Here is a 17,531-nt window from a genome sequence, read left to right as displayed (position 1 = left end):
CTGCAAGACTCATCTACGGGAGCAGCCAGGTCGGAGAGGGGTGGACATCAGGTCTCAGGGCCAAGAGGTGGCAGAGGGCCAGTGCTGCTGGGAATACACCAGTGCTGTCCTCATGAGCCATGGGCTTCCCCACGTCCACCCTGGGCTCTGGGGCTCCAGGTCTCCCCTTCCCCCTGACGAGCATCCCTCACTGGCTGTGTGACATTGGAGGAGCCCGCACTGCCCTCTCTTGGCCTGAGCACTATCACCACCCCCCCACACACACCTCAATGCTGGCCCCTAACAGGTTTGGGACCCAGCCCTCAGCCAAGGAGGCAGCACACTAGAAGCCGGTGCTCAGGGGGGAAGTGGAGGGCCGGGCAACCTTCCCTTGGGCACCTGCCCACCTCAGGTCCCAGAACAGCGGAGACAGCACCTGCCAAAGGCCAGATGCCGCGGGCCAGACGTCCAGGACAGAGGTGCAGCCCCAAGCCGGCCCCCCAGCTGATTTCAGGTCCTCTCCTCAGTGGAGGCCTTCCGCTGTGCCAGCCAGGGTACCACCAGTGCGTGTGCCCGCGAGTACCAGCGAGCGTGCGCACCAGCGCGTGGCCACCGGCCGCCCTCCCTCCTCCCCACCACCACCCCAGGTACTGACCAGAAACAGGAAGTAAAATTAACCGAAACCGAGAACTGAAACCGACGTAATCTCTCGCTGCCTCTGGAAGAGGTCGCGCGGGGGCTGTGACACAACACAGAACTGGGGCACAGTGACTCTAGGGACAGGCCGACAGGAACTGTGTCCGGAAGGGAGGCGTGGGGGCAACAGGCTGACGTCATTTCTGAGCAGGACACACAAAGGGGGCGGGGGGGGGGGGGGAGGGCAGGTGCTTCACCAGAACCCAAGTGCCCCTCACCCCACCCTGCTGCTTGGGGACATCCACGATGACAAAACGGGCTGGGGCAGCTTCTCCTGTCAGTGGCCTGTCTTCAGTGAGACGCCCACTTCCTGTGAGAGGAAAGGCCCCTTCGGGGGTTGGGGGGGGAAGGAGCTGGTGCCTGCCCCTCCCCCCACCCCCAGCAGTGCCCCGGGGCAGGGGAAGAGGGGGGCAGAAGACACCTAGAGACAGCACTTTGTGGGGTTCCAGGTCTTTAATTTTCCCTGCTTTATCTTTTTTTTTCTTTTTTCTTTTTTTAACAATCAAATTGGCAGAAAATGGCTGGGGCTGGTGGGCACTGGGGGTCCACTGAAAAATCCCCAAAATTCACACTGAGGTTTCAGTCCCGGTTGCTGAGGTGGGGATGAGGTCAGGCTTCACGGAGATTTCCCAACTCACCCTAGAACATTTTTCCCAAACGGCTGGAGAAGAGGTCAGAATAGGTCCCCCATTACTGTAGATGAGGATATGGTCCCCCCACCCCTCAAGCTCTTCTGATAATCGGAGATAGAAGGCTGTGGTTTCTAATTGCCTAAAATCATCTCTTAAAAATAGAAAACACGTGCAGTTGGCTTTGGTACAAAAAAGAAAACAACGACAACAAAAAAACATTCTGGTCCCGTGGGTTTTCCCCTCACCCCCCCAACAAAGCCGTTAGGGCCACCTCAGCCCCTCCTCCATCAGCTCCGGAAGCCAGGCGGTCTCCCTGGGGCTCCCGGGGAGGATGGACAAGGGAGAAGAGCAGTGCGAGGCTGAGGGGGAGGGAGAGGGGCGTGGCCCTGCCCACAGCCCCTCTTGGGGCGGGGGGGGGCAGCAGGGTCCTGCGGTGCAGCCTCTCCTCACAGACGGTGTTGCCCAGGAGGGGCGTCAGGGTTAGAACCCAGCAGCGGCACGGTTAAGCCTGAATAAACCCCAGTAGTGTTACAGGACAAGGCCCCCTGATCCCTATGGCTTGGTTCCCATGTCCCTGGTGCTCTAAATCTCCCCACTCCCTGCGTCACTAATAAACAATAAATAAATAAATTTTCCTAAAGTAGAGGGAAGAAGGCATGAAAAACTGGCATCTGTGGTGTAGCTTCTGGATGCCACCAGGGGGCACTGCGGCCCAATTCCTCCAGCTTCCCAAGCGGCCCCAGGTGTCCAAGGAGCCCAAGAGCTGGCAAGGACAATCAGCAGTTCTAATGTTCCCTCATCATTGGCGGATTGGAGTCCCCAGAGTTTGCCTCCCTCGGTGTGTTCTTCATGGGGGCACAGGACGGGGGAGGGGCCCCCTTAGCTCTCTGAAGCCATAGGCTCCCCGTCGCGAGTCTCTGTCTCTTCCGGGATGTCCTGCATTCGGGTGAAGTCTAAAGGGGGACGGGGCAGCGTTAGTGAGAGGGCACCCGCTCTGCGAGCAGCTGCACCCCTACACTGACGCCGCCCCATGTCAGCAAAGTAATGTTTCCACACCTGTGTGCTGCTTCCCTTCCTGAGGATAGGAGGATACGGCTTGGCCAATAAAATACAAAATATTCTGGGGCGCCTGGGTGGCTCAGTCGGTTGAGCATCCGACTAGCTTTTGCCCCACATTGGCCTCTGCCAATGACAGCGTGGAGCCGGCTTGGGACCCTCTCTCTCCCTCTCTCTCTCTGCTCCTCCCCTGCTCGTCCTCTGTCTCTCTAAAATTAAAAATAAAATAAGATAAACAAATAAGGGCGCCTGGCTGGCTGAGTAGTGGAGCATGGGACTCGATCTCAGGGGTGTGAGTTCAAGTGGCCCCACGCTGGGTGCAGAGATCATTTAAAAATAAAATCTTAAATGGGGTTCCGGGGGCAGGGGGTTCAGTTAAGCATCTGACTCTTGGTTTTGGCTCAAGTCATGATCTCACAGTTTGTGGGTTCAAGCCCCACATCAGGCTCTGTGCTGACAATGCAGAGCCTGCTTGGAGTCTCTCCCCCCCCCCCCCTCCAGCCCACATCTCTCTCACTCTCAAAATAAATAAAACTAAAAACAAATAAACAAATAAGATACAAAATATTTTAAGATGGTTACATAAAGGCACACTAGCTTTTGGTTATTTTGTATTTCCTGAACAAACTATGAGAACTTGGAAGGTCTTAGAATTTTTTTTTTTTTTCTTAGAAACCTATTTCTACTTGAAGAGGCTGAGATCACACTCACTGGAGGAGACAGAGGCTCCTACATTTGCTTCCTAGAGCTCCGCCACCCGCTCACCATCAGAAGAGGCTGCAGGTGTGTCCTCTGTGCCCCTCCCAGGAGTCACCATAGCCCTGGGAGGTTAACTAGGGGTCACCTCAAATGTCCCCAGGACACACAGCCAAGGGCGGCACCCCACTTCCTTTCTGCGCCTCACCTCGCGGACTATGGGGAGGGGACAGGCGGCTGCCCCCCTCCTCCTCGCTGCCCGTGTCGGGGTCACTGCTGTCCTGCAGCCGCTCCTCGGGGCTGCCCAGCTCCTGCCTCTCTCGGTCCTCAAAGGGTCGATGGATAGAGCGAATGGTCACAGACAAATCCAGGCGGTCGTGGCCTCGGCTGGGCTGTGACGGGCCGGCAGGAAAGGCAGCAGGCCGAGGAATGAGCTCAGCCAGGGCAGCACCGCTGAGCGCCTTGTGCCCCTGACCGCCCGTCCCAGCCCCCCAGTTCTGTGCCCCACTGCCTATCCCAGCCGCCCAGACCGCCCATCCCGGCCCCCCAGCCGGCGCCCAGTGCTTCTGGCCGCGGCCGGTCGCCTTCGGGCTCGAGTCCCCGGTTGGCTCAGGGCCTCCTTACCTGCGGGGGTGTGAAACTCAGGTAGAGGGCGTCTCCGGCCGGGAGGCTGCGGCGCCGAGGGTCCAGGGGCCTGCGGGCCCAGGGGGCCTCGGCCGGAGGGGGCTCGCTATGGCCCAAGGCGGCCAGCTGCCTGCGCGCCTCCTCGGCCTCGCGCTCCAGCAGGGCCCGGGCCTGCTCGCTCTCGCGGAGCCGGGCCTCCAGGCTGCCCGCCTCGGTGGCGCGCTCCTCGCCCAGCCGCCGGCAGCGCCGCAGCTCCTCCTGCAGCAGCGCGTGCTGACGCTGCAGCAGGGCCAGCTCGGTGGCCTGCTTGTCGGGGGCCGCGGGGGCCGGCCCGCTGCGGCCGAGCTCCCCGTCGCGGGAGTTGGCTCGGGTCAGCTTCTCCCGCCGCTCGGGGCCCTCGGGGAAGCGGGCTTCCATCAAGGTGTCCTGCTGGGCCACAGCCGCCTGGGGGCGCACGGGGACAGTCAGGTGTAGGGGAACCCGGCGGGGGGCGGCGGGGGGGGGGGGGGGTAGGGGAGCGTGCCTAGGCCAGGTTGACCGGCCCCCACCCCTGCCCCACCCCGCCTCCGGCTCCTCCCTGCCCCCACCGACCTGGAGACCGTGCAGAAGTCCATAGAGATTGACCAATCGCTGTAACGCTTCCTGAGGACAGAGGAGAGGGTGGGGACAGGGCCCAAGCTTCAGGGTGGGAGAGCTGCCCAGAAGGCGACTAAATGTGGGTTTGGGGACAGTCAACCTTTGGACACTTTCCGATGTAGCCTCTCCCCGACACCACTCTGAGCTGGGCTCCAATTTCTCAGACACGACACCCTCCCTCCAGTCGGCCGTACCTCCTCACATCCCTCTCACCTCCTGGGGAGCCCTCAGCTGATTTCCGTTCCGATCCTGCAGAGACAGGCAAGGATGGGCACTCATAGGCACCAGGTCCCTGGAGCGTGTCCCTGACAGCTCTGTGTCAGGGGCCGACAGCCCGGCCGCCCCCTTCCCACCCTCTGCCAGTTCCGGCACCTCCTGCGGACCCACCTTCTGGCTGGAGTCGGAGTCAGCTCTGCAGAGCTCAATCGAGCCATTGAAGGTTCTGGCCTCACCATCTGCAAAGATGGAAAAGGGCAGGCTGAGCTCCGACTTCAGGGCCCTGCAGTTTGGCCCCTCCTACCGCCCCCCCCCCCACCCCACCGCGGCCCCAGCCCGCACTCACTGGCGGTGACCCCAGGACTCGTGCTCCCGCCGCTGTCCGGGTCCACGGGCAAGGCTGGTTCCCGGGGCGTGAGGAGCAGCTCCACGCCGGGCCCCACCAGGAGGTCCTTCAGGCCCTCCACTACAGGGAAGGGAGGATGTGAAGACAGGAGCCCTGGAACCTTTGGGAGGGGCGGGGCGGGGGGGGGGTAGTGGTGGGGGGCACCCTCCTCCCACGGCACCGGCAACATTCAGGCATCCGGGGGAGCCCCCTGCACAGATGGGCTCCATCCTACCACCACCCACGAGGCAGAGGTTACTTCAGCAAGGACCAGGCCTCCTTCCCGCACCGGGCACCAGCGGGCACTCCCACGGGGCCTCCCCTTGTCTGTGTGCCCACGCTCTGTGAGGTCACGTGGGGGGGGGCCCCTCACCCTCACGGATGGCGTCCTGCAGCAGCCGCTCCCCGCGAGGGCACTCCAGGGACTCGGAGCGGAAAAGGCCCCTGGGCAGGGTGGGCAGGGTCACCCCGCCACCATCATCTTCCACCTGGAAATGGGTCATCTCGGCGAACAGCCCAACCTTCTCTTGTAGCAGCTCTACCAGCGCCCGGTCTTTCTGTCGCAGCTCCGCTGTGGACGAGGGACGGATGAGCACACGGAGGCCTGGGAGCCAGCAGCGGAAAGGCTGCCCGAGGGCTCAGAGGCCAGGCCTGGGCTCAGTGGTAGGACTTAATTCTGAATTTTTGGCATTTATGCAAAAAAAAAAAAAAACCAAAAAACACTTCTTCAGGGAAAAGTAATACATTCACTTATTGTTTTCTAAAGTAGGCTCCATGCAGCGCCTGCGTGGCTCAGTCAGTTACGTGTCCGACTTCAGCTCATGATCTCGCAATCCATGAGTTCAAGCCCTGCATCAGGCTCTGTGACGACAGCTCGGAGCCTGGCACCTGCTTCACATTCTGTGTCTCCCTCTCTCTCTGCCCCTCCCCCACTAGCGCTCTCTCTCTCTCTCTCTCTCTCTCTCTCTCTCTCTCTCTCTCTCAAAAATAAACATTAAAAAAAAAAATTTAAAGTAGGCTCCATGCCCAACGTGGGGCTCGAACTCATGACCCTACTCACGACCCGGAGATCAAGAGGTGCAGGCTCTACCGACTGAGACAGCCCGGAGCCCCTGCACTTCTGTTTTAAAAACAAAACTGAGACGACCTGTGGCAGGGACTGCAGGTGTCCCCAGGTTTCATCCTCCTATCTTCCTATAACTGGAGAATGTATACACATTTCATCTGGGCACATGGCTGCCAGTTGGACTACACCCGACAGCCTAACATTGCCACGGACTGAATTCTGACCAGCGGACAGGACTGTCTCTCCGGATCAGCCCTTCCAAGAAAGGAGTGACGGAGGTGCCTGGTGCCCGCGTGGCTCAGTCGGTTACGCGTCCAACTCTGGCTCAGGTCATGACCTCACAGTTCAGGAGTTCCAGCCCCGTGTTGGGCTCTGTGCTTTCAGCGCAGAGCCAGCTTTGGATCATCCGTATCCCTCTCTCTCTGCTCCTCCTCCTCCCGTCCCCCTCCCATCCCCCTCCCTCAAAAATAAATTATCAAAAATAAACTAACATTGAAAAATAAAATAGAGGCGCCTGGGCGGCTCAGTCGGTTAAGCGTCTCTTGGTTTCAGCTCAGGTCATGATCTCACGATCTCACGAGTTCGAGCCCTGTGTCAGGCTCTGCGCTGACAGCGTGGAGCCTGCTTGGGATTTTCTCTCTGCCCCTCCCCCACTCGTGCTTGAACTCACGCTCTCAAAAATAAATAAACTTTTTTTTTTTTTTTAAATCTTAAAACAGAAACCTCTCCCTGTTCCTTTCCACCTCCCTGCTAGCTGGGATGTACATGTACCAGCGGGAGCCGGAGTAGCCACTTTGGACAGGGAGACAAGGGATCGCTGGGTAAAGACAGACAGCACAGCTGTACTGACTACCCGGCACTTCCCACCTCTGGACCGGAGAGAAATCACCTTCTACCTTGTTTAGGAAACTGATTTTTGTCGGTCTTTTTGTAGAACAGTTCACAGTCTAACCGATAAAAGTAAAAAACGTAACTTAATGTCTCTCAACCCTGGTCTTCCTGGTTCCCCTTCATCGGCCACACAGTAAGAATAGCGTTCTGAGAGTACTAGGTGCACACACGGGGCACGCGACGCACTCCTTTCCCCATCATTTTTACACCCGTGGTGGCAGACGCTTGGCGTGGTTTTAAACCTTGTCCTCTTACTTAACGAGACAGTCTGGTTACGGATCTACCTCAGCCCTCAAGAGCCACGTCCCTTTTTAAATAGTTCCATAGTATTCCATCGTGTGGATGTATGGTAATATACTTAACGAGCTCTGTGGATGGACTTACTCTTGATTCGACGTAGGTAGGCCTCATCCTCTGTCTCAATCAGTGGGAAGTCCTCTCTGGATGGGCATCTAGAGGGGGAACAGGTCGGGTGGGGTTGAGGGATCAGGAATCGGCCGCCTTTCCATGCTCTCTGCTTCTCCGGTAAGAGTCACCAGCCCCAGGCCCTGGCTTTAGTCACTCCTGACCCCCTGCTTTCCTTCACACCCATCATCTGTCTGTACTGGTGTGTGTGCCTCTCCACAGGCCACCTGCAGGGGAGCGCCATGAGCACGGGCAAACACAGGCTTTGGCGTTAAGCAAACTGGGCCCAGATCCTGGTCCCACTATTTACCAGGTGGTAATCTCTCTGTTTCTCCTCTGAAAAATGGGTATATCTTCTTCACAGGTTTTTTGATAGAATTAAATGAGATAATGTAACAGTGCTTTGAACAAGGCAAAAGCTCAATAAATCAATTACAAAAAGGAACATTAATTCTAATTTTCACAACTACAAATACGAATGCTGTTAATAAAGAGGCCCCCAGGGATCTACTGTCAATGGCTCAGGTGTTTTGCACTTTTCCCAGAACAGGCAATGTCCTACTTTTGTACATTTTTGAAAAATTTGTTCAAAAGTCTAAATTGCCAAAGTAAACAAAAGGTTATATATTACAAAGGAAAGAAAATCCGGTTCTAAAAGCAAAAACAATTTACAAATATCCTTATTGGGTTTATCTTTTGGCATCATCTTCAAGGATCCATTCTGAAATTTTACATGCGTTTTGTTTTTTGTCATCATAAAAGACACAGCACTGCTGAGGACATCAACTCTAATGTGTGTCTAATGGAAGCTGGAGGTTGGCTGAGCTAGCACACTGAGCAATTTCGTTCTTGCCTCGCCCGTACGAGGTGCGTGCATGAGACTTACTCCTCTTACCTCCAGGATCAATGGTTTCATTCCCTTTTTCATTCAGTTTTAGAAAATAAAAATAAAATGCAATCCAATCCAAGTAACAGTTCACTGCCTACAGACCAGGGTGTTCATGCAGCTTAAACTGTACTGTGGGCCGTCAGACAGGCCACCATAGGGTTAGGGATTAGGGTTAAGGGTGAGGGGTTAGGGGTTGCGGTTAGCGGTTAGGGTTTGGGGTTAGGGTTAGAATTAGGGGTTAGGCATTGGGGTTGCGGTTAGGGGTTAGGGTTCGGGGTTAGTGACTGGGGTAGGGGTTAGGAGTTAGGGTTAGGGGTTAGTGGTTGGGGTAGGGGTCAGGGGTTAGGGCTAGGGGCTGGGGGTTGGGGTATGGTCAGGGTTAGAGTTAGGGGATGGGGGTTAGGGTAGGGTCCGCTCATCGTTGGGGTTTAGGGTCTGGGTCCAGTTTAGGGTCAGGGGTTAGTGTCCAGGGTCAGGGCTCAGAGGTTAGGGGTCAGGGTTAAGTCACAGCTTCAGCTCCAAGTGCTGCTTTGTCAGCTCACGTTGCTGCAAGGTGTTCCGGGTTGTCTTAATAGAAAATACGACTGTACAGGATACGTGAACACAGGTGACCATTCCCGTTGGGCCATCGTGTTTCTCCCCCAGCCTGTGCCTCCACCTCTCAACCCCGGGTTCTTTCCCCCAGGGAGGTTGTGCTGTGGCCCAGGCCCCTCGGCTGCAGGTTTCCCGCGGACGTGCACACACTCACACGCGCACGCTCTGCTGAATGACTCGGATCCAGGTGCTGCGGTCATCCCGGGATGCTGTGTGGACCTCATACATCTCAGGGGGTGCCGCGCTGATCAGAAACATCCCTTTCTCCTGGTTGGCGATGTCCCGTACAATCAGATTCTGCAGTGACACCACCGAGGGCTTGTCCTGCCAGTCAGAAAGGGGGAAATAAGGGTATCTCGGTCTTCAATCTTTCCGGAATACCCAAAGGATTGAGGGGCCAGCCTGCAGTACAGGGCTCAAAGCTGTGGTGCAGCCAGAGGGGACTTTAGGAGCGCACATGACCTCTGACAAGTTAATTAACTTTAATGTTTATTGGGGGCCCTGATGGCTCAGTCAGAAGAGTGAGTTACTCCTGATCTCAGGGCTGTGGGTCCAAGCCCTGCCCATGCTGGGTGTAGAGATTACTAATAAATAAATAAACTTAAGAGAAAAAACCCATAAAAAACACCTTAAAGGCTTACTTTCCCCATGTGCAACAAGGGGATTAATAATGGACCTCCTGACAGTGTAAAAGAGCCTGCACGCAGTGACCGTACATGTTAGCTGTTTTTATGCCTTAAGAGATATTACAATAATGGTTACAGTAATAGCCATTTGACTCCGGAAGATTCTAGGGTTCTTTCCGGGTCGCATAGAAAAGGAAGAAGAACCCATAGCACTAGTCTGTGCTGAGAAAGGGGAAGGAGGAAGTTCTCACCAGCGCAGGGAAGATGTACTTCTGGTCCTTCTCCTGGAGGAACACCAGGACGTCTGTCATCAGCAGCATTAGCACATCTGGGCAGGGGGAGAGGTGGGAGGACAGCCAGCATCAGAGGCAGGGGAGAGGTGGGAGAGCAGCCAGCCTCAGAGGCCTGGGTGGCCGCTTGCCTCTTTCTCAGGAACCAGGCCCAACGTGTCCACTCAGGGCTCCTGCCTCTCTTCCTTCCGGTTGCTTCCTCTTACCTTTGCGGCCTCCCACCCGCCCATTCTTACACCTCAGAAATGCCAGGGGAGGGGCGCCTGGGTGGTTCAGTCAGTTAAGTATCTGACTTCGGCTCAGGTCATGATCTCGCGGTTCAGGAGTTCGAGCCCCGCATCGGGCTCTGCGCTGACAGCTCAGAGCCGGGAGCCTGCTTCGGATTCTGTGTCTCCTCCTCTCTCTGCCCCTCCCCTGCTCATGCTCTGTCTCTCTCTCTGTCTTTCAAAAATAAATAAAATGTTAAAAAAAAAAAAAAAAAAGAAAAAAGAAACGCCAGGGGAGAAGAGGCACGTGCCACCAGATCAAACAGCCTCCCGGCTAGAGAAGACTACAGGGGGTCACCAGTGCCTCTGAAGGAAACTGATGCTGCTTTCTTAACCCAGGGATGACAGACCCCAGGATGTCTGCTGCTGGTCTTTAAGGGGCTCTGCAAACCTTCTGAAGTCGCAGAAGCAATTTTACATGTTAATACAACACAGATGTGTATTTTCTGGGTGAAAGAGTCCAGAGTTTTGGGGGAGGGCAAAAAGCATCCCCAGAGCAGGACGGGCCACCCTTTTTCAGCCTTTAAATTCCACGCCTTGGGGCACCTGGGTGGCTCAGTCGGTCGAGTGTCTGACTCTTGATCTCGGCTCAGGTCATGATCTCGCTATTCGTGAGTTCGAGCCCCGCGTATCTGGTTCCTTACTGTCAGTGCGGAGCCTGCCTGGGATTCTCTCTCTCTCTGCCCCTTCCCTGCTCTCTCTCTCTCAAAACAAATAAAAGTTAAAAAAATACATAGATTTAAATTCTATGCCTAGCAACCGACGTAAGGGTTTTTAGGCTATCTGACCTCAAATCCCCTGCCTGGCACATTCCCAGTGCTCGAGGGGCAGGGCGCAGGAGGACGTCACATCCTCCTCTCCCACAGCTGAATAATCCCATCTCCCTCCACCCCAGAGGCCTCCTTCTTTGTCCTTCTCTGTCCCACCTTCCAGCCACTCAGATCCTGAGTCCTAGACTTTAGCAATGACGGGGAAGCAAAAGGTCAAGTCCCCAGAACTCAGATGTCACAGTCAAAAAAACACACGCTCACCCTTTGCCCTTGGAGATCTTACTAAACTGTGGGCACACAGAGGGGAGGGCTTTTGCTAAATGCTTCAGAAATAAAGCTCTCCAGCCTTGCTATTTTTAACCCCCACGGTTTATATTCTTAGCTGCTGCGTGGGAGGGATGGAAAAGAGGGAAAGGGATGAAGACAGGCGCGGTAGGCACAGCAGTCCCCCAGCCTGTGCAGTGGGGACTTCATGACATGAGACACAGACTCAGGCCCAGGGAGCAGGTTCCCTCATTCCTCACCCCCAAAGCCGAGGCCTGCTACTCTCTCTGCCTTGCTTTAGGTAGGAAAGGCTTGGCCTGTGCGGTCTGGGAAGAGAGGCTGGGACGCCCCCCCCCCCTCCCCCCCGCCCCGCTCTCTTGTGTCTTCCCCCTCCCGCCTGTCCCTCACTGGGCTCTGCTCCCTGCTCTGTGCCTTCCCTGCCTGTGCTCCCAAAGCCCCCGCCCATTCTGCAGCCCCACCAGCTGCCCCTGGTCCTAGAGTTGCTCCGTCTTTCTCACTAAGACTGCTGGCTCTCTGGGCACGCAAGGGCCAAAGAAAGGGGTAAATCCTGACCAGGAAGCCCCTGTGCGGTCCGTGAAGTTAAATACAGAACTCGGACTTTGGCTGCAACAGAGACCACATTTTCCCTCCCACGGGGCCCCCCAGACGTAGGGCTGCAGAGAGAGATCCTAGGGGCTGGATGCTTCTCTCTACATGTATCTGGCTCCAGGCTCTTGCCTGGCCTGCCGCGCTGACCACTGACCTTTGAAGCGGCCCGTCGCCGTCTTCCAGAGCAAGCAACCATCATGGATGAGCCTGCGCCTCAGAAGCTCCTCTCGGCCAAACGGGCCCTTGCCAGGCACGGGGGTCTGGGCCCGGGGGTCCATACGGTGGTAGATCTCCTGTAGGCGGGCTCCCTTCTCCAGCTCGTGCACGTCCTGGTCCACATTGGATAGCAGCTCCTTCACCAGCCCCAGTGCTGTGCTCAGGTCCTGGCGCTCCTCCTCAGTCCCTGGTGCCCAGGGTTGGCATGAGGGACGGCCAGTCCACTTCAGTCCGGCCCCAGGTCCCACGGTGTCCTGACCCCGTCTTCGGACGTTGCCAGGGGCTCTGCATCTGATCCCGCCCTTTCCCTGGTCACGGAGCCTTTCCTCACCCGACAGACTCCCCACACGCCCCTCCCCGGGCCCACTCCCTCACCGTGGGAGTGCTGGAGGATCCGATTGATGAGCACCGGGTACTTGGTGATGCGCTGGGTCACCAGCAGGACGCACTCCTGCACCCCATGCCGCTTCAGCACGGCCGAACGCGTCACCTTCTACAAGGGCACGGGCAGAGCTCAGGGCCGGAGTGGGGAGAAGGGGAGAAAGAACACTGGATTTGGAGCCTGAGCTGTGGTGCGGGCCCTAACTGGGCCGTTTCCCTCCGCTGGCTTAGGGGGCTGCACCTGGAAAACGGGGACCACACGCCACGGATTTCCTACAAGGACCAACCAAAGCAGCGGAAAGCACTTGCTCTAGGGGAGCCCGGCCGGCTCAGTCAGTGGGCCGTGTGACTCCTGATCTCGGGGCCGTGAGTTCGAGCCCCACGTTGGGCATTTGCTCTACCACCATGAGGGCTTATGGTGGACAGGCTCCACGGGGCTGGGAAAGCACACGATGCCCCCCAGGAAAGGGCCTGCAGGCCCTGCACGCAGGTCCTGGAGAGGTCTGCTCACCCGAATGAACTGCTGGAAGCGTTTGTCCCGAGCATACAGCTCCTTATAGAGCTTTAAGGCCTTGGTGTGGCGGCTGCAGAACTCGGAGTAGGTCTTCCGCATCTGCTCTGCGCTGGCACCTGAGAACTGGAGGGCGGGGCTGGGTCAGCAATGAGCCCCGCCCCCCGGACATAAGCCCCGCCCCGGACGCCCGCGGGCCTCTCCAGCTCTCCTGGCTCCACCCCCCCAGAATCCATATGGGCCCCGCCCCTTCTCACCTGGCTGATGAGCAGGTCCCCCAGGCGGTGGATGACGAAGTTCCTGGTGCTGCCGGGGCACAGGGCTTGGCGCCGACGCTCCAACAGCTGGCCCAGGAAGCGTGTGTGGATGTCACTGAGCTCGTCCACGCAAGGGAACAGGCCCTGGACCACTCCGGGCTCCAGCTGCAGCTCTTCCAGCATCCCCGTGCGGAAGAGGCGCGTCATGATCTTCAGCGTCCGCACGTGGTGCAGCTCCGTCTGGATGAGCTCTGTGGGGACACAGGCCACGTGGACTCTACCTCAGCGTGGCTACAGTTGATACGGCCTAGGCTGGGGGCCTCTGGGCTCACGTGAGGTTTTTAAGGTCTCTTCCAGGTTGCCATTCTGCACCGCTACGGACTCAGCATTTTCTAATCATCTTGTGGCTTTCTGCTTTGCTACCTCAAGCTGTAAGCTGCTGGAGGCCAAGAAGCACGTGCCCTGTCACGTCCAGGTTTCCCACAGCCCCCAGTGTGGTGCCCCGCGCGGAACAGGCAGGGAGTCAAGGTGGAGAAGGATGGGGTAAAGACAGGACCTGGGACACCAATAGCCCAAGAGGTGGAGGCATAACGGCAACTTGTGGGCTGGAGGCCAAGGTCTGGGGGGCTGGTGGGCTAGCAGGGTTGGGGGGGCTGGCAGGGTCGGGGGGCTGGTAGGGTCTGGGGGGGCTAGCAGAGTCTGGGGGGCTGGCAGGGTCTGGGGGTGGCTGGCAGGGTCTGGGGGTGGCTGGCAAGGTCTGGGGGTGGCTGGCAGGGTCCGGGGGCTGGCAGGGTCTGGGGGGCAGTGGGCTAGCAGGGCTGGAGGGGGGCTGGCAGGGTCGGCGGGGCTGGCAGGGTCGGGGGGCTGGCAGGGTCTGGGGGGGCTAGCAGGGTCTGGGGGCTGGCAGGGTCTGGGGGTGGCTGGCAGGGTCTGGGGGTGGCTGGCAGGGTCCGGGGGCTGGCAGGGTCTGGGGGGGCGGTGGGCTAGCAGGGCTGGAGGGGGGCTGGCAGGGTCTGGGGGTGGCTGGCAGGGTCTGGGGGTGGCTGGCAGGGTCTGGGGGGGCTGGCAGGGTCTGGGGTGGCTGGCAGGGTCTGGGGGGGCAGTGGGCTAGCAGGGTCTGGGGGGGCTGGCAGGGTCAGGGGGCTGGCAGGGTCGGGGGGCTGGCAGGGTCTGGGGGTGGCTAATAGGGTATGGGGGGCTAGCAGGGTCTGGGGGGGCTCGCAGGGTCTGGGGGGGCTAGCAGGGTCGGGGGGTGGCTGGCAGGGTAAGGGGGGGCTGGCAGGGTCGAGGGGCTGACAGGGTCTGGGGGGGCTGGCAGGGTCAGGGGGCTGGCAGCGGGGAGGACAGATAAGAGGCCCGGTCAAGGTCAGGGAGGAGGAGGCTCACCATAGATGACGTCCTGCTGTTTCATCACCTCCTTCTTCTGCTGCTGCAAGAAGCTGCTGTCCACGGCTAGGCTCCAGGAGTCGGCCGCAAAGTCCCTCTCGTCCGTCTCAAAATCACTCATCAGCTCGCTGTAGATCACCTCTGCACCTGGATGCCAGCGGGGCCCGCGACTCAGAGCCTGACGCTCCTCCCCGGGTCCGGGCCCCTGAGACCCTTCCTGGCCGGCCACCCGCAGGCCTCCCGGGCCAAGCGCTCGCTCACCTTCATCGATGAGGGACTCCACGGACAGGGCCCTGTTCCGCATGTTGAGGGAGTCTGTGGACTGGGACAGGATTCGGCGCAGCCCCAGGGGGGACTCGTCACTGAAGTGTCTGACGGAAGAGGGTCTGTGTCACCTAGACTCGGGCAAGAGAGCCCTCCCCAGGTGGGGAACTGAGGCTGGGGTCTGAGGGGCACTCACCCTGAGTCCTCCTCCTTCCCTGTCCATCTACAGTTCTGAACCTAGGGCGGGAAGGGCCCCGCAGGCTTCCTGCTCCCCACTGCCACTCTCTGCCCGCCTGGCTGTCCCCTCCCCGAGCAGAGGCTCACCCAGCGATGTTGGTGGTAGAGACGCTCTTGGCTAAAGACAGGGAGGAGCGGCCGCGGCGAGAGCCGAGCAGAGACTGCCGGAAGCTGTCGGAGGGGTAGATGGCGGAGCTCGGCCGCTCCCGGGGGGCGGCTGGAGGGGAGACCGAGCAGGTGTCAAAGCTGCAGCTTCCCCGGGCCCAGGCCTCCCAGGCTCCTCTCCCACCCTCAGCCCTGCCCCCAGTCAAGGAAGGATCACAGTGGTGCCAGCTTACACGTGTGCAGTAACATCTGTCTTGTCTCATTTCTTCCCCCAAACAAGCCTATGAGCAAACTGAAGCTCAGAAAGGTTAACAGACTTGTCCAGGGCGACTCGGTTGGTGGCCGAGTGGGGACTCAGACTCTGGTGTTTCTGACTAGGCACCTGCTCCTCTGTTACACCAGAGCCGTCCGAACCGGCTCGTGACAGCTGCCTCCGACACCCCCAGGGCAGCGTCCATGCTCGAGAGACCAGCCAACCCGTGGCCCTCACCCCCATCTAAATTCTGCCCCGACAGCCCCAGCATCCACTTCCAATCAAGGGGGCAGCAGAGCCGGGGTACTCTGGGGAGGGGCCGCCTGCGTGCCCTCACGACTCACTCTTACTGCGCAGTGAAACAGACTGGAGGGCAGTGCTGTTCTTTAGTAAGGCAGCTTTCTGTTGCTGTGGGACAGAGCAAAAGAGAGACACCGAGGACAGCCGTCACCAAGGGTCACCCCCGCAGGCACGGGCAGGCGCTGGGCGGCTGGCCCCTTGGGAGAAGGCCGGCAGCACGGTCAAGGGCACAGGGCGGCTGAGCCCAGCACTTGGGGGCCGTGCCCAGAGCAGGAGGCTGGCCGCACGGGGCCCGAGGCCTGGGGCTCACGGTGTGGACCGCCCCACGGCAAAGAGAGGGGTGGAGGAACACAGGGTAAGGAATGAAGGAAGAGGCACACTCACTACCCTCGCCCCCAGCCCGCTGCCCTCCCGGCCGTCTCACCTTCTGCTTGACCTTGGTGCAGTTGGCGAGGGTGTCTTTACAGCGGTTGTGGATAGTCACATTGCAGGCTGGGGGGGTGGGGTGGGGTAGAGAGGGTGAAGGGAGGGCCGGGTGGTACGGGAGGGGACGCACCCACACACAGACACCCGTCTCCCCCTGGCCACGCACTCTGAGACTCCCCTCGTCCCCGACCTCTCAGCCACTACCACACCCGTCCCTCCTCTCCCCTCCCCTCCGCCTCCCCCTTCCTTCCAGCAGGAAATCGGGTGAGGGGGTGGAGGGGGCCGCCACCACTAAGCAATCCCGACTCAAAGGTGATCTGAGGGGTGGACCAGAGGGAAGGAGGGGTTATGGCTGCCAGAGCTGAGCTCAAGGAGCACAGGGGTGGCTGAGAGTGGCAGATGGCAGAGGACGCCCACGGGACAGGAGAAGGCACGGAGCAGCTGGGTGGGGGCCAGGGGCAGGGGGGCGGCCAGCGTCCCGGAGCGCCCAGCATGTGGTCCGCATTTACTTGATCCTAACAACCCTTTGGGGCAGATTCAATTATCCTCATTTTATAGACGAGGAGCCTGCCTCCCGCAGAGGTCAAATCGCCTGCCAGAGGTCAGCCCCCCAGTGGCAGAGCCGGGATTGAAACCCTGGTCGTGTTCTTTCCGTTGAACCACATGTTCACCCACCAACTGTAGCCAGGCCTAAGCACTTCGCAGGCGAGTAGAGCCGGTGCTGGAGCGGGGACAGGCCCTGCCCGGTCCCTCTCCAAAGCCCATCGGCCCTCCCCACCGCTCGGCTCTGACTCCTGCCTGCCCCTTCCAGGCCCGGGGCCTGTCCCCCACCCAGGGCAGACCCACAGCCCCCACACTCCACCTGCTCCCCTCCCATCACCCACCCTGCCATGGCGTAAAAGAGGAGGAAAGGAAAGGAAGAGTGGCCAGGCCTTGGCAGTGAGGCTGTCCCTGTCCCCAACACGCCTCAGCCCTCTGCCCTCTCCCGCTTCCTCCGCCTCGTCCAACACAGGAAACTCTGCCGACTCCTTCAGACAATACCCAGCCCCAGGCTCACTTCCACAAATACAAGGCCAGCAGGGTGGGGTGGAGGGGAGGGCGGGAGGGGGCTGGGGCTGCCCCACTCCCCCGGAGCTCCCTTCTTCTACCCCCAGCACCCAGTGTCTCTGGATCAAACCTCCGCTTTCCACCTGCTCTCAAAATAGCACTTGCTGCCTGCCTCCCCGGTTCCCCTGGCAACAAGCTTCCCGATGGGGACCTCTGTCAGGCCTCTGCGGGGTCTAGACTGGGGTTCCCTCCTCGCCCTCCTCACTCTAAGTCGAGGACTGAGGAAGCGGGGAGGCCTCACTGGTTCTTCCAGGGGCTCCTGCCCCCATTCCACGGGGGCTGAGAGGCTAGAGCCCCGGTCCTGCCGTGGCAGCAGGTGAAGATCTCGGAGGCGCTGCAGCCAGAGGCCGCTCTGCTATACACTGGGGGGAGCAGGAGCCTTCTGGGCGGGCGCGCAGGCGTGCGGGGAAGGACGGCACCCGCCTTATACCTCCGGCTTGCAGGGCAACCCTCAGATGCGGGCGAAGGTCAGGAGTTCCGACCTCTACCCCCCCCACA

At 59.3% G+C, this 17,531-nt stretch overlaps 1 protein-coding gene across 7 annotated transcripts in view; it reads right to left on the bottom strand.

The window, feature by feature from the left end:
* Window positions 1-1,109: 1,109 nt before the first annotated feature.
* ARHGEF2 (Rho/Rac guanine nucleotide exchange factor 2) overlaps window positions 1,110-17,531 on the bottom strand; it is a 45,494-nt gene continuing 29,072 nt past the window's right edge. For 5 of the 7 annotated variants that reach the window (XM_023247171.2, XM_023247177.2, XM_023247180.2 and 2 more), the window contains 20 exons: window positions 15,925-15,992; window positions 15,545-15,608; window positions 14,930-15,059; window positions 14,603-14,712; window positions 14,342-14,488; window positions 12,956-13,206; window positions 12,699-12,824; window positions 12,182-12,299; window positions 11,745-11,993; window positions 9,643-9,719; window positions 8,920-9,089; window positions 7,262-7,329; window positions 5,294-5,491; window positions 4,882-5,001; window positions 4,707-4,774; window positions 4,533-4,568; window positions 4,275-4,325; window positions 3,684-4,127; window positions 3,268-3,451; window positions 1,110-2,260 (listed from right to left, as the gene is read on the bottom strand). In XM_023247171.2, coding sequence (XP_023102939.2) covers window positions 2,187-2,260; window positions 3,268-3,451; window positions 3,684-4,127; window positions 4,275-4,325; window positions 4,533-4,568; window positions 4,707-4,774; window positions 4,882-5,001; window positions 5,294-5,491; window positions 7,262-7,329; window positions 8,920-9,089; window positions 9,643-9,719; window positions 11,745-11,993; window positions 12,182-12,299; window positions 12,699-12,824; window positions 12,956-13,206; window positions 14,342-14,488; window positions 14,603-14,712; window positions 14,930-15,059; window positions 15,545-15,608; window positions 15,925-15,992 — 2,753 coding nt within the window. In that variant the 3' untranslated portion in view covers window positions 1,110-2,186. The remainder of the gene's footprint in view (window positions 2,261-3,267; window positions 3,452-3,683; window positions 4,128-4,274; window positions 4,326-4,532; window positions 4,569-4,706; window positions 4,775-4,881; window positions 5,002-5,293; window positions 5,492-7,261; window positions 7,330-8,919; window positions 9,090-9,642; window positions 9,720-11,744; window positions 11,994-12,181; window positions 12,300-12,698; window positions 12,825-12,955; window positions 13,207-14,341; window positions 14,489-14,602; window positions 14,713-14,929; window positions 15,060-15,544; window positions 15,609-15,924; window positions 15,993-17,531) is intronic. The other 2 variants (XM_023247172.2, XM_023247179.2) reach the window with 1 other exon arrangement.

Source organism: Felis catus, chromosome F1 (assembly GCF_018350175.1).
Source record: "Felis catus isolate Fca126 chromosome F1, F.catus_Fca126_mat1.0, whole genome shotgun sequence".
NCBI classification, from domain to species: Eukaryota; Metazoa; Chordata; class Mammalia; order Carnivora; family Felidae; genus Felis; species Felis catus.
The sequence above is the reverse complement of the archived record's forward strand: the minus strand, read 5'-3'. Positions and strand labels throughout refer to the sequence as shown.